This window comes from Balaenoptera physalus (genome assembly GCF_965194825.1).
Source record: "Balaenoptera physalus genome assembly, chromosome: 12".
NCBI lineage: Eukaryota > Metazoa > Chordata > Mammalia > Artiodactyla > Balaenopteridae > Balaenoptera > Balaenoptera physalus.
Genome location: NC_138897.1, coordinates 78,789,981 through 78,803,276, shown reverse-complemented (window position 1 = coordinate 78,803,276; position 13,296 = coordinate 78,789,981). Strand labels below are relative to the sequence as shown.

Here is a 13,296-nt window from a genome sequence, read left to right as displayed (position 1 = left end):
CCTGTGGTGGGAACTGTCCAGTGCACGGTGGGATGCATTGCTGGTCTTTTTAAAAAAATTTTTTTGGCCATGCCGCATGGCACGTGGTATCTTAGTTCCCTGACCAGGGATCGAACCCACGCCCCCTGCAGTGGACGTGCGGAGTCTTAACCACTGGACCACCAGGGAAGTCCCAGCATCCCTAATCTTTACCCACTAGGTGCCACTAGTGTTCCCCCCTCCAGCTGTGACAACCAAAAATGTCTCTAGACCTACCAAAGGTGCCCTGGGGGAAAAATGACTCCTGGTTGAGAACCACTGGACTAGGTCCTGGGAGCCTCTTCCTTGTTAACAAGAGTTTGTGGACAGAGCAAAGGCTTTGCATGCAGGAGGGCCCAGATGTGACTGCTGGCTTGGCTTCCACGCTCAGTGACCTTGGGCCAGCGCTATCCCCTAACCGGGCCTCAGCGTTCCCCTCCATCAAATGGGAAGGGTCCTCCCCACTTCTCAGCCGGCGTCCTCACCCTCGGTGAACATCACCGCCGTCCCTCCCACAGCCCTGGTCTCCCTCCTGAACCCGTGTGCTAACATGAAGATGTGCAGCGAGGACCACACCAACTGCACAGTGCCCACGTACCCCTCGTGCCGTGACAGCGAGACCTTCAGCACCTTCCTCCTGGACCTCTTCAAGCTGACCATCGGCATGGGCGACCTGGAGATGCTGAGCAGCACCAAGTACCCCGTGGTCTTCATCATCCTGCTCGTCACCTACATCATCCTCACGTTCGTGCTGCTCCTCAACATGCTCATCGCCCTCATGGGGGAGACGGTGGGCCAGGTGTCCAAGGAGAGCAAGCACATCTGGAAGCTGCAGGTGAGGCCCCAGGGCTCCCATCCTCACCCTGCCTGCCACTCTTCTCCTTCTGAGATGGGCCCACCTGACCCGCCTCACCTCCTCGGCCTTGTGCTCTGGGCGAGCCGCACCATCTCATTCTGCCTCCACTGCCCTGTCTGTAAAATGGGCACCGAAGACTGCCTTCTGTTCCCCAGAGCCGCCTAACACATTTCCAGGTGGCTTCTTGCCTGACCACTAGCAGTGGGCTCAGATTCCCTCGTGGTCCAGTTTGTGGTATACAGTCAGCTTCACGCGGCTCCACTGAGTGAGCTCTGTCGGCACAGGAAATGCTCAAAGAGCATCACATTTCACATTTCAGTGAGGGTTCTGCAGTGAGCATGGGGGGCAGCTTCCGTGCCCCACCCTGACCCAAGAGACAAGGCTGGCATGCGTACAGGCCACCCCAGAGCCGGGAAGCGTCAGCAATCCCATCAGAGGGGCTTTTACCAGCCCAGGGGGAGCTTCCAGGTTCCCCACCTGCCCCCCGCCAAGCAGATGTGGTTGGATGTAGATGCGGGCCTAGTGGGTGCTGGGGAGCTGCTGCCTTTGCTTCTCACAGGTTGCCGTGCAGTCCTAGACAGCAGAGGCCCTGGGCGTGGGGGTCACAGCCCGCCTGGGTGCATGCAGTTCAAGAACTGGGGTTCCCAATAAATTCAGTGTCTCTGCAAGGCCCGGGAACGCAGCGTCCACATTTACCATCACGTGGTACATTTCCAGGAAAAGGCGCAGTGAGAAAAAACTCCAAGGTCTTCCTCCCAGGTCTGGGTCTCAGGGAACCATCTGGACCTGCTCTTAACCTTTATCCATACCGCTTACTTCCCTGGGCCTCAGTTTCCCTACTGAGTATAACTCATAAGATGCCACTGGCAGCCTATGGACTGGATTTGACCAGCCCAGATTTATTTTTTTCCTGCATCACCATATTTTTTTTTTATTAGTGCAAAACTTTTAAATTAAGAGATGTCATAGAAGAATCCAGATTTCTGGCCTTTCTTGAAAGGTTGGAAGCCTGGCGAGGTGAGCTCACATTCCTGCCTGGCAGCGCTCAGATAGATGAGAGGTGGCTGCTTCCCCTACACGGGGTGGGGGACCTGCACCCCCCAGTCTGCCCCAGTCCCCACCCCTCCCTGGGGATGCCCAGCACCGAGGGGACACATGGTGTCCTGGGGCACAGGATGTTGATCCTTCTTCATTCATTTTCTTCTGCCAGGCCCCTGTGGGTATTTGAGTTTTTAATCCAGAGGCAGTGGGAGCTGGGAAGCCTAGTTCTTTACCCAGACTGGCCCATTGAATCATTCCTGCCTTGAGAGCAGTTAGGCGAGGCTGGGGGCGGCTCACCCACGCCTGCCCGCCCTCCCTCCCTCCCCGCAGTGGGCCACCACCATCCTTGACATCGAGCGCTCCTTCCCTGTGTTCCTGAGGAAGGCCTTCCGCTCCGGCGAGATGGTGACCGTGGGCAAGAGCTCGGACGGCACTCCAGACCGCAGGTGGTGCTTCAGGTGAGGCCGGGTGAGTGGGCAGGGCAGGACCACTGGGCCTCCTTACGTTTTCTACCCATTGCCACTTCCCGAGCCACTGAGGCCCCCATGGGCCCAACCAGAACTCAGTTCCACCGGCTGATCTTGAGCCAGTTGGTTTAGTTCTCAGCCTTGGTTTCTTCATCTGTGAAATGGGGACAATGATAGCATCACTCCCGCAGCCATCTGTGTGGATTAGACGGGTTGGCACGTGAGATGTGCGCGGCCAGCACCTGACGCACGTTGGGACAGACTCCCCCCCCCCGCCCCCCCATGCAACCAGTGTTACTGCTCTGTCCTTTGCTGGAGGAAGCGGACTCAGAGGCGGGTTCTCATCACAGGGCACCGCCCTCTGTCGGCAAACCAATGGGGTGGGTTTCAGGTCTCCGGCTGAAAGGGGGAATCTGAGCTATCAGCAGCTTCCAGGGCTTGGGATGTTACCCAGATGCACAGGGAATGCCAGCTTCTTAGGGGAACCCCTGGGTGAATCTTTTCTTTTAAGGGGACTCTGTAATGTGGTTGCCAGCACAGAGCGTAAGCATCATGTTTGGAGTCAGGCAAAGTCAGTTTCCGCTATGATAGCCCCCACCTCACAGGCCAGCTAGTCAGTCCTGTTCAATTTGAATTTGAAGTTCAAGCCCCGACTGTGATTTATCAGCTTTGTAACCTTGGATGAATAGTTCAAGCCTCAGTTTCCTCATCTGTAAACTGGGAACAGAGAATGTATCTTCCTTGCTGGGTCCTGACCCATAGGAAAAAATGCTCAAAAGATGGAAACTGAATGAAAATAACTTAAAAATAATTTTAGAAAGGAAAAATTATCTTGAGCCCATTTGGGCCCAAAAGGGTGTAACCTGACTTTAGGAGGGTGTCTCAATAATAAGAGTGAGAATATCAAGAAGGAGGGTGTCCATCTTCAGATGAATGGATATATACCCGTACAAATAAGGTCTTTCCACACAATGGAATATTATTCAGCCATAAAAAGGAATGCAGTACTGATCGGGCTACATTGTGGATAAAACTTGAAAACATGATGCTAAGTGAAAGCAGCCAGACACGAAGGCCACATGCTGAATGATTCTACTTACATGAAATGTCCAGAATAGTTAAATTCATAGAGAAAGAAAGTAGAACAGAGGTTACCAGGGGCTGGTGGGAAGGGGAATGGAGAGTTATTGCTTAATGGGTACAGAATTTCTGTTTGGGGTGATGAAAATGTTTTGGAAATAGATAGGGGTGATGGTTGCACAATCTTAGGAATGTATTTAATGCCATTGAATTGTACACTCAAAAGTGGTTGAGGGGGACTTCCCCGGTTAAGACTCCATGCTTTTACTGCCAGGACAGACACCTGGCAGGGAAACTAAGATCTTGCAAGCTGCGTGGAGCAGCCAAAAAAAAAAAAAAAGTGGTTGAAATGGCAAATTTTATGTTATATATATTTTATCAGAATAAAAAAAAGGAAGGTATGCTGGGAGGCTGGAACAGGGATGCTGTCTGGGGGTGGGGAAGGGGTGCTGTCTCTGGGGGGCTCCCCTTGACCCTCCCTCTGCTGTGGCCCCACCAGGGTGGACGAGGTAAACTGGTCTCACTGGAACCAGAACTTGGGCATCATTAACGAGGACCCCGGCAAGAACGAGAACTACCAGTATTACGGCTTCTCGCACACCGTGGGCCGCCTCCGGAGGGGTGAGTAGAGGGCGGAGTGGAGGGGTGGGGGACATTCAGGGGTGCAGAGGGGGAGCCCTGGTCCTCCTCATCACTGGTTTGTTTTGAGCAGTCCTCTTCCTTTTCTGGGACTCAGTGTTCACATCTGTAGAATGGAAGGGTCCGATGGGCTGGCCACTGAGCTTCCTCCGCTGCTTGTGAAGGCCTGGGGCCCCTCCGTCCCACTCAGCTGAGTGCATGAGATGCAGTGGAGAGGTCATGGGCACTCAGGCCTCCTGACCCAGGCTTGAATTCTTATTCTTTCATTTACTCCTGTGTGTTCCTGGGTGGACTCTGTGACCTCTCTGAGCCCCACTTTCCACCTCTATAAAACAGGGATAATATACCTCCCCCTTTAGATCACTGTGGAGTGCCCGGTACACAGAAGGTGCTCAATATATGCATGTGCACTCTCCACCAACCCTCACCCTTCCCTCCGCCGCGCTCACTACAGATCGTTGGTCCTCGGTGGTGCCCCGCGTGGTGGAGCTGAACAAGAACTCGAACCCAGACGAGGTGGTGGTGCCCCTGGACAACGTGGGGAACCCCAGCTGTGACGGCCACCAGAAGAGTTATCCCCCCAGGTGGAGGACTGACGACGCCCCCCTCTAGGGGCTGCCGGCAGGAGTAGGGTCCCCTCCACCGCCCATTTCTAGTCCACCCGCATTTCAGCGGCACCTCCTGGGGTGTCCCCTGCACCCTCCTTCGACCCCCAGAGGTGAGGGCCAGGTGGAGATGCCAGGGGGGCCCCAGGACCCTCTGGTCCCCAGGCTCCTGCCTCCAGCCCCACCTCCCCACCCGGGCACGGGGCTCCTGGCCGCCTGTCTCACTCCCATGGAGTCACGTAAGCAACACCAGTCTCTCTGCCCACTGGGGCTCAGACCCTGGCCTCTCCATTTATTTATTTGCTCTGTTCTCAGGAAAGTGGCACAACCTCCGCCCCCAACTGGAGCCTGGCAGAGGCCTCAGGCCCCCGTCCCAGGTGCACTGCCGCCGGCTAAGCCCCCGGCCCCGCCCCACGCCCTGGCGGCACAGGCCACCCTGGGCTGAAGCGGGGTGGCTTTGCTGAAGGGCCGGGCCCTCGGGGTGGGGCTGCGCCTTCTGTGTGTTCTGTAGGGGATTGTTGGTGCTCAATAAATGTTCACTGATTGTGGAGACGGTGGGGAAGACGGTAACAGGCACGGGGATGACAGCACAGAGATGGACGAGCTAAGAGATGCTCGCGTCGGGGGGATGGGGTGGTGGGGATGAGAACAGAACGAGGCTTAGTAGTAACGACCAAGTGATGTTTAGGGTGATGGTTGGTGGGGGCTGGACGGGGGTGGTGGCCTGAGAGATGGAGGTGAGAGTGGAGTGTGATGGGAAGGTAGAGACAAAGGGAGTGAGGAGAGGAGGAGTGCTGGCGGAGGGGTAGTGATGCTGGGGGGAGATAGTAAATCTATCGAAATGCTGGGAGGGGGTAATGACACTGGTGGGGGAGAGTAATGCTAGTGGGGAGATTGTAAAGCTCATCATGGGATAGTGATGCTGGTGGGGGGACACTGATGTGCTGGTGGGTAGGAAAGCTGCTGGGAGAGGGCAGAGCAGAGGCGGAGATGACAGGCACAGAGATGGGTGAGCCATCCAGTGTCAGCAGCGGGGTGATGGTGAGGATGAGAGCGGCCTTAGTAAGGACAGTGGTGCTGACTGGAGCCGTGAGAGTGCTTGTGGATGGGACCGCGTGCCGTCGGGGCTGTGAATGTGAGCTGGAGTTGAAGGCCGACCTGCTTCCCTTCTGAGGGCAGCCATTCTTCCCAGGGTCACACCCCGCTGCTGATCAAGCCCCCAGGGCAGCTCCAAGCCTCTGGGCATGAGGAGGGGCCCCCAAAATACCCCATCCTGCCGCTCCACGCTGAAGTGGAGGAATCTGCAGCCAGCTGAAGTTTCCCTCTGACCTCCCAGGTTCCTGGTCCCGGCTTGGACTAGGTCTTACTTCCTCTCTGAAGCTTCAGTTGAGAAGAGCTTGGGTCTCTGAGGACCTGGCCAAGGGCAGCTGCAGTGGGAGACGCACAGGGCGTGGGGTCTATAGACCCGAGTTCACACCCTCAGCCCAAACTGTGGCAATGGGTCACTTTACTTTGGGCCTCCATGTCCCCGTCTGTCAGAAGGATGTCATATAGTCTGTTCAGCTATATGAGAATGAAGGGGAGACTCACTGTATTACCGCTGAGGGTGGCTGAGGGGCGCCAACCTTCCCGCAGACGCATTCTTTCCATCTCCCTCTACGTTGATGATGGGCAGGGGCTGATGGGCTTCCAGGGGCTGATGGGCTCTCCTCGTGATCCAGGGATGACCCAGCTTCTCCCAGGGCTACTTGCTTCCTCATTCCACCATTCTCAATGGAGGTCCCAAGAGCCACTCTGATTGGACGGACTTGGGTCACATGTCATGCCTGAGCCAATCCTGTGCTGGGGGAGGGGATGCCCTCCGGCTGAGCCAAGCCTTCTGGGTAACCGTGGGTAGGACCTAAACGCTGATCCTCAGTGTCCTCATCTGTAAAATGGGGCACAGCTTTTGTGAAGGTCAGGTGATTCCCTGGGCTTTTCAAAGAAGAGAGGATTGTGGTTGTGGTGTTCAAACAGTTATGTGTTTGGGGCAGCAAGTCAGAAAACTTACACTGGCTTGAAGAGAAGAATATTTATTGTCTCGGCAGGAAGTCCCAAGTTAGGGAGGGCAGTAAGGCTGGTTAATTCAGTCTCTGTGATTCATTAAGGGTTCTGCCAGCTCATTTATCCCTTCAAACATTTATCAGGCACTGTGCTAGGCACTACCCACCAGATGTGCTGCCTTTTTCCTCACACAGGCCTCCATCAAAGAAACAAGATGGCGCCACTGTTTCAGGAATCACATCCAGATTCGGCAGCATCCAGAGGAAGAAGGAGAAATGGTTCTTCCTGTGTCTCTTTTTATGAGGGAGGAAACCTTTCCCTGAAGTCCCCCAGCCAACCTCCCCTCTTGTATTATTGGCCAGAATTGTGTCATGTGTCCCATGCTTCAGCCAATCAGCAGGCTGGAAGCAGCAGTTGTCCTAAAGCAGCAGAAGGCAATATGGAGAAAGGTAGTTTCCCCAGCCAGGTCTCGGTTCTGTGGGAAAGGAGGATGGGGAAACCAATATTGCCTAGGCAGCCAGTAACATCTGCGACAATCCTTCTCCCAGATGCCCACCCTCTACCCCATCTGAGCAACATTGTCATGGAAAACGGCTCTGACTTATTCTGGGGCTATAAAGAGGTCATTTCTCTAGGGGGTTTTGTGATGGGCTGGCCCACAAAATCAAAACACCCTTTCAACTCAAAGAGACTCCATAAATTATTGAGGTGAATGTTTAATTCATTCATTTTTTTAAAAATAACGAAATAATTGTAGGCTATGAATTTTCCTCTGAGAACATTTTCAGCTAAATATATAGTAACTTTTTCAACTGTGATTTTCTAAATATTTGATGGTTTGGGTGTTGATATTCTATAACTCAAAAGCTGTTTAGGGGGAACTTAAAATATTTTCAGGCCATTGAGATTTTGTTTGCTCCTGTAAGATCTGAAAGATGACCTTTCCCAATGTCCTTCAAAATATAGGGCGTGTACTGGTGGTATGTCAAAATATTTTCGGGGGACACATTGGACATAGAATCACTTAGAGGAAAACGTCCCTCCTGATTAGGACATGGTCTCAGTTTGATGTTTCTGGGCTTTTGATACCTTCCTAACACTCACTAATCTCTCTTTAATGGAGAAAAACCTGAGGCTCAGAATCTCTGAGAGGCAGAGCTAGAACCAGGGATGATGTTAGCTTCTCCCGGACTACAGGGACTGAGGATGGGGAGGGGGAGTTCCCGGGAAAGTTGGAGTGTTGATACCTGTGCTAGACTGCTTCAGTGGCCCTGACTCTTCCCTTTAGCCATTTCTTTTTAGTACAACTTTGTCTTTCGACTGTGGGCAAAGCATAAGTTTGCATCCCTGGGCTTAACCATGTGACTTGTTTTAACCAGTGGGATGTTAGCAGACGTGCCGGCGCCAGCACCCAGGAGGAGGATGAGAGAACGTGGAATAGAGCTATGTCATCCCAGGCAAGCCTCACAGAGATAAGAGGGACCCCACAGATGCGGGACCAAAAACAGTTTTTTTGTATGTCATTGAGTTTTGTGATTTTTTTCAAGTGCAGGCATCAATCTTGTGGCAATAGCTAATGAATACAGACAATAGAAGAAAGAGTAACTAGAATCTGGTGAGGCCAAAAAGAAACAAAAAACAAAAACCAAAAAACTGAATGTTCACTGCACTCCATGTTATAAATGGGGAAACGGAGGCTCAGAGAGGGGAAGACACTTGCCCAGGGCAGCTGGCTGGTAAGTGGTGGAGGTGGGATTTGAACCCAGGCATTCTGCCCTCAGACCCCATCCTGGAGAGAAAACACTCTGACCCCTGAGGGGTGAGAGGTGGTGAGGCCAGATCGCTTCTGCAGTGGGGTAAGGCCCTGGCTGTTGCCCGCCACTTCTGCTGAGCCCTGGAGACTGTCAGTTTGAACATACCCCTAACTTTATTCCAACAAGGATTTCTTATTATGTGCGTGTATGTGTATTTAATAATGTTAAAGCACTTGTATGTCATATGTGACAGCAGGGTTTTTTTCATCCTAACTTTAAAGCGCTACTGGGAAATAATTAGTGCTACCAGAGTCAAAAACAATGGGACCCCATCAGAAAAGACAGTCTCAGAAACTCTTGGATCTTAATTGAACAATTACCTCTTATGCCTGTGAATAGTTCATTATTACATGCCCTGTATTATTAGCTGTTATTATTGTTTTAGATGAATGCTGGGGATTTTTTTTTTTAATCAAAAGTCATTTTCAACCATACTGTTCATCTCCTCCCAGCGTTCGCACGCTTCTGACATTTCCGAATGTAATAATGTCGTAGTTGGCAGTCAGTCTCCACACCTTGCCTGGATAACGGTGTATTCTGATCACTCTGGTTGTTTGGACACGGTGGTTAAATACTCCAGGCCTCTGTTTATACTGTTATTAATTTTTGACTCCCTGGCAAAAGCATTTGCATGAGAATCGAGCACTACCCGTCTTTTATTTTTTAGGAATCTGAAGTCATGGGGGACAATGGGGAGATCCTTGTTCATCCCAAGCTTTTGAGACAGAAACAAAAGGAGGTGGTGGTGATGGAACCAGAGGACAGGGTAGAAGGGGCATTGGGCAGTGGAGACCCCAGCCCCAGGGATGGAGGGTGGGAGGCTGGGTCAGGAGAGGCCAGGCTGGGAGTCTTGTGTTTTTGGAGGGAAGCACAAAAAGGAGAGAACAAATGAACACACATAAGGCACCTGCCCTGTGTTAGGCGCCGTACCCAGTGTTTGGCATTCATATCTCAGGAACCATGTGTGGGACCTCGTGGACTGGTGTGGATGCCTCTCCAAAAGTCATGACTCTCTTCCTTATTCACAGCGCCTCGTTTTGTTCAGAGTTCTCCACTCTGCTCTACAGTCATGGGCTTCCGCCGGGCCAACCACTGTGACGCTATTTCCCTTACTAGGTATTGGTATAGGAATAGCCATGTGAACCAGTTCTGGACTATGAGACAAAAGGGGAAGTCTGCCAAAGGAGGAAGAATTCTGGGGAGAAAAAGAGAAATATAAAAAACACTGTCTTCTCTTTTGCTGGGCACTGTCAGGTCTGGATGTGATGCCCAGAGCTGCAGCAGCCGTTTTGTGACCATGAAAGGGCTTGGTGGAACAGAAAGATGAAAAGGACATGGGTCCTTGATGACACCACTGTGCTATTGAATTAACGAACCCTGGAGCTACCCTACCATAGGGTTTCTTATGATTGTTTGAGATAATCAATTTTTTTTCCTCATTTATACCAGTGAGTCAGGGTTTCCTATTACCCTGCCAAAATCATGAAGATATAAGAACACATTTTTCTGCCTATTTTACAGATGAAGAAAGTGAGACCCAATGAAGTAAAGGCATTTGCTTAAGTACACACAGCCTGGATGTGGTGGACTCAGGATTTGAATCCTCTGGCTTAGAAGGAGACCCCTGCTGGGGGGTAGCAGGATTTTTTTTCTTTCTTTCTTTTTTTTTTTTTTTTTTAAGCGATTTGGCCTTTCCACAGCACGGGGACATTCTGTTTTTCTATAGCAACAGGCTGCTGTGATGGCTTCTAACAGGTGAAGATGGGACAGGTTGGGTGGAGCTGGGACTCAAACCCAGGTCCCCATATCCCAGCTCAGAGTCTTCTCAGCATCTCAAGGTGCACAGTGACATCAGAGACTCCCCCCTCTATCTCAGCCCCCCTCAGTTTGGGATATACCCACTGGATCCCACAGATCTGCCTTTGGCCACTACAGGGTGGGGCGGCTGGTCGTGGAGATTGGCCACCAGGGGCTGCTGTAGTCACACCCAGGAGCCTCCTCGGAGGAGGCCTTAGGGAAACTTGGAACCTGGGGACGTGGTCGGGAGGAGCGCCTAGAGTGAGCTCCCCATTAAGTGAGGCTGACGCTACAAGACTGAGGAAACCCTGCCACTGCCACTCCCGCAAGGAGAAAAAGGAGTCTATACCTGCCTCTGGAAAGTCTAGGACCTAGTTGCTGTGTGCTCTCAGGCAAGTTGCCTCCCTTCTCTGAACCTCACTTTTTAAATTTTCAAAATGGAGGATCATCCCCAGTTCTCAAATGAGGGCTTTCTTTCTCTCCCTGGTGGTCTTTCCCTTCTTTTGGGCCTATCTCTACACAGTGGACAAAGACCAATTAGGACGTGAGGCCCAACGACTCAGGTCAGGGTTGGATTCCAGTTCTGGCTCTGCAGCAAACTCATTAGGAGTCTTTGTGTTGCAATTGGGGAAACTGAGGCCCAGTGAGGAGAAAGGACTTAGTTTCCCCAATTGCAACACAAGAGTTAGGACTCAGTATTTCCTGAAGTCCCATTTGTTCCTTGGGATGCTAACAGATAGAAACAAAAACTTAGGTGATCGGAAAAAGTTAGGGAAATGCTGGGTTAAAGCTGGAAGGGTATCTTGCCTGCAGGACTTTTCAGAGCCTTTAATATGCTAATGTGATTTGTGCATCTCCAAGGTGGTGGGGGGAGGGGGACATAGGCATCTATTTCTCAAAGTCTTTTAACCTAGAAACCCACTTTCCAAGGTGAAAATCAGCCAGACTAGGTGAAGACAGAAATAATACATCTACAGAACAGGATCTGTGCTGCCTAGCGGATATGACTACCCGTCTCCTCTGTTCAACACCACATGGTACGTGTATTGTAATATTAGGTTCACTTTACATTTGAGACATAGGTGGCTCAAAGAGGGGCAATCACTTGCCAAAGGCCACATGCTGGTGGGCGGCAGCCTCAGGACTGGAACCTTTGGGCCCCGCTGCTCTGGGGGTGGGTCCCACTCACAGGACCAATTTGCCCTGTCATCCTCATCACACATCACCTGATGCCATCCCAGTCCTTCAAAGGCCTCCACTCCCTTTGACAGAGGCTCAGAGAACTGGAACCAAGGCTCACAGGGGCCATACAAGTCACCCAGGGTCACACATGGAGTCTACGAGGACACTGAGGCCAGTTTTTCCTGACTCCTCCCCTCCTCCTGCCACTCTTTAGTGAGCTGGTGATGGTGATGATTTAAACAAAAAACCTTTTGTCCACCGGGTTTGCCCGCCCGCCTGGCTGGGCCCCCTTCCAATGGCCAGCGAAGGGGACCCTGTGGCGGCTGTGTGGGCCCTTTAAGAGCACCCGGGACGCGCGGGCGCAGGCGCAGTACAGCGCATGGGGAAACCCAGGCGCACGTGGAGTCTCAGATGCAGCTCAGAGCTGAGCGGTGCGGGTTCGGGTTCGAAGTCGCTGCTTAGAGGCAAGGCAGGGGTCGAAATGGGAGCGGGATCTAAAGGCTGGGATGAGTCAGGAAAACACGGAGCCACCGTGAAAAGGTGAGTGTTCCCCACGTGGATTCCCTTCACTCAAATGTTTATCGAAGCACTGCCTCCAGTCTGATGCCTCTGGAAGATGGGGTGATGTTCTAATTGCTGTTATGACCGGAAGTGGTAGTAGTAGACGCGGTTCTGGGCCAGCCACACGTGGTTACCGTATTGGACAGCTCAGCTCTAACTGGGGGTGAACCCAAGACAGCTACACGGAGAAGAGGCTCCTAGCGTCCTTATGAAGAGAAAGGCTTGCACCTCGGGTGGGGGGAGGGGGCTGGATCGGCTGGCAGCGGCTCCCCTCTCCCTCGTTCACCCAACATGAAGTCCCAGTAGCGCGGGGTGCGGCAACTGAGGCCGGACCTGCGTTCTGGAGCCAAGTAGGCCATATTTGGGGGTCGGTGGTAGTTTTAGTCGCTGCATAGCACAGCAGTTAAGAGCTTAGACTCTGAATCAGAGGGCTGGTGTTCTACCCGAGCTGCTTCTCTGAGCTCCATCCTCAGCTGTGTGCCTTTAGGCAAAGTGATTGCCCTTCTCTGGGCCTCATCTGTGATGTGGCGGGGTGCACCCATATCAGGCGCACCTGAACAGTTGTGAGGCCTAAATACCATTTAGCGCTGAGCCTGGTAGCCAATCTGCCTACAGTAACTGGGCTGTCTGTAATTGTCGTAATGATAATATCGCTGTCACCTGTGCTGCTCCTCCAATGTGGTATAAAGGGCAGGGGTGCCTCATGCCAGAATGACGAGGCTGGAGGGCCTTTTGACATCAGCTAGCTCAGTTCCCAGGGAGAAGAAACCTGGCCAAGGCACCCAGGGAGCCAGTGCTAGGACAGAGCTAGAACCCCAGCTGGGTCCTGGGGCCATGCCCCGACTGGCTGTGCTCCGTGCCTGCACCTGCCCCGCTTGCAGACCCACCCTGCAGAGGGTAAGATTTTTCCCAGGATAGGGGGCGGGTCCTCACCGCCAGTGTGAGGAACCTGACCTGCAGGGTGGCTCCCATCTCTGTCCTCTCTCCTGATGCCCCAGTGTGGGCGGGCCTGGTGGTGGGCCCAGGACGTGGGGACCTGGGCTACCTAGAATTGGTGCTGGTAGCCCCTTAGAACAGCTGAGCCACAGGCTGCCACCCAGCCGTAAACCTGGCTGTAGACCCTGCTGCTCTGCTCTGCGCCCCTCCCAAGTACCCGCACTGTGCTGTAGTCTCCTTGAATCCCATCTCTGGTT

General features: G+C 52.7%; 1 protein-coding gene across 4 annotated transcripts in view; it reads left to right on the top strand.

Moving 5' to 3' along the window:
- TRPV4 (transient receptor potential cation channel subfamily V member 4) overlaps positions 1 to 5,256 on the top strand; it is a 37,148-nt gene extending 31,892 nt beyond the window's left edge. For 3 of the 4 annotated variants that reach the window (XM_082417431.1, XM_082417433.1, XM_082417430.1), the window contains exons 13-16: positions 537 to 853; positions 2,246 to 2,373; positions 3,962 to 4,083; positions 4,556 to 5,256. In XM_082417431.1, coding sequence (XP_082273557.1) covers positions 537 to 853; positions 2,246 to 2,373; positions 3,962 to 4,083; positions 4,556 to 4,713 — 725 coding nt within the window. In that variant the 3' untranslated portion in view covers positions 4,714 to 5,256. Of the gene's footprint in view, positions 1 to 536; positions 854 to 2,245; positions 2,384 to 3,961; positions 4,084 to 4,555 lie in introns of those variants that run through there. The other variant, XM_082417432.1, reaches the window with a different exon arrangement.
- The last annotated feature ends 8,040 nt before the right edge of the window (positions 5,257 to 13,296 follow it).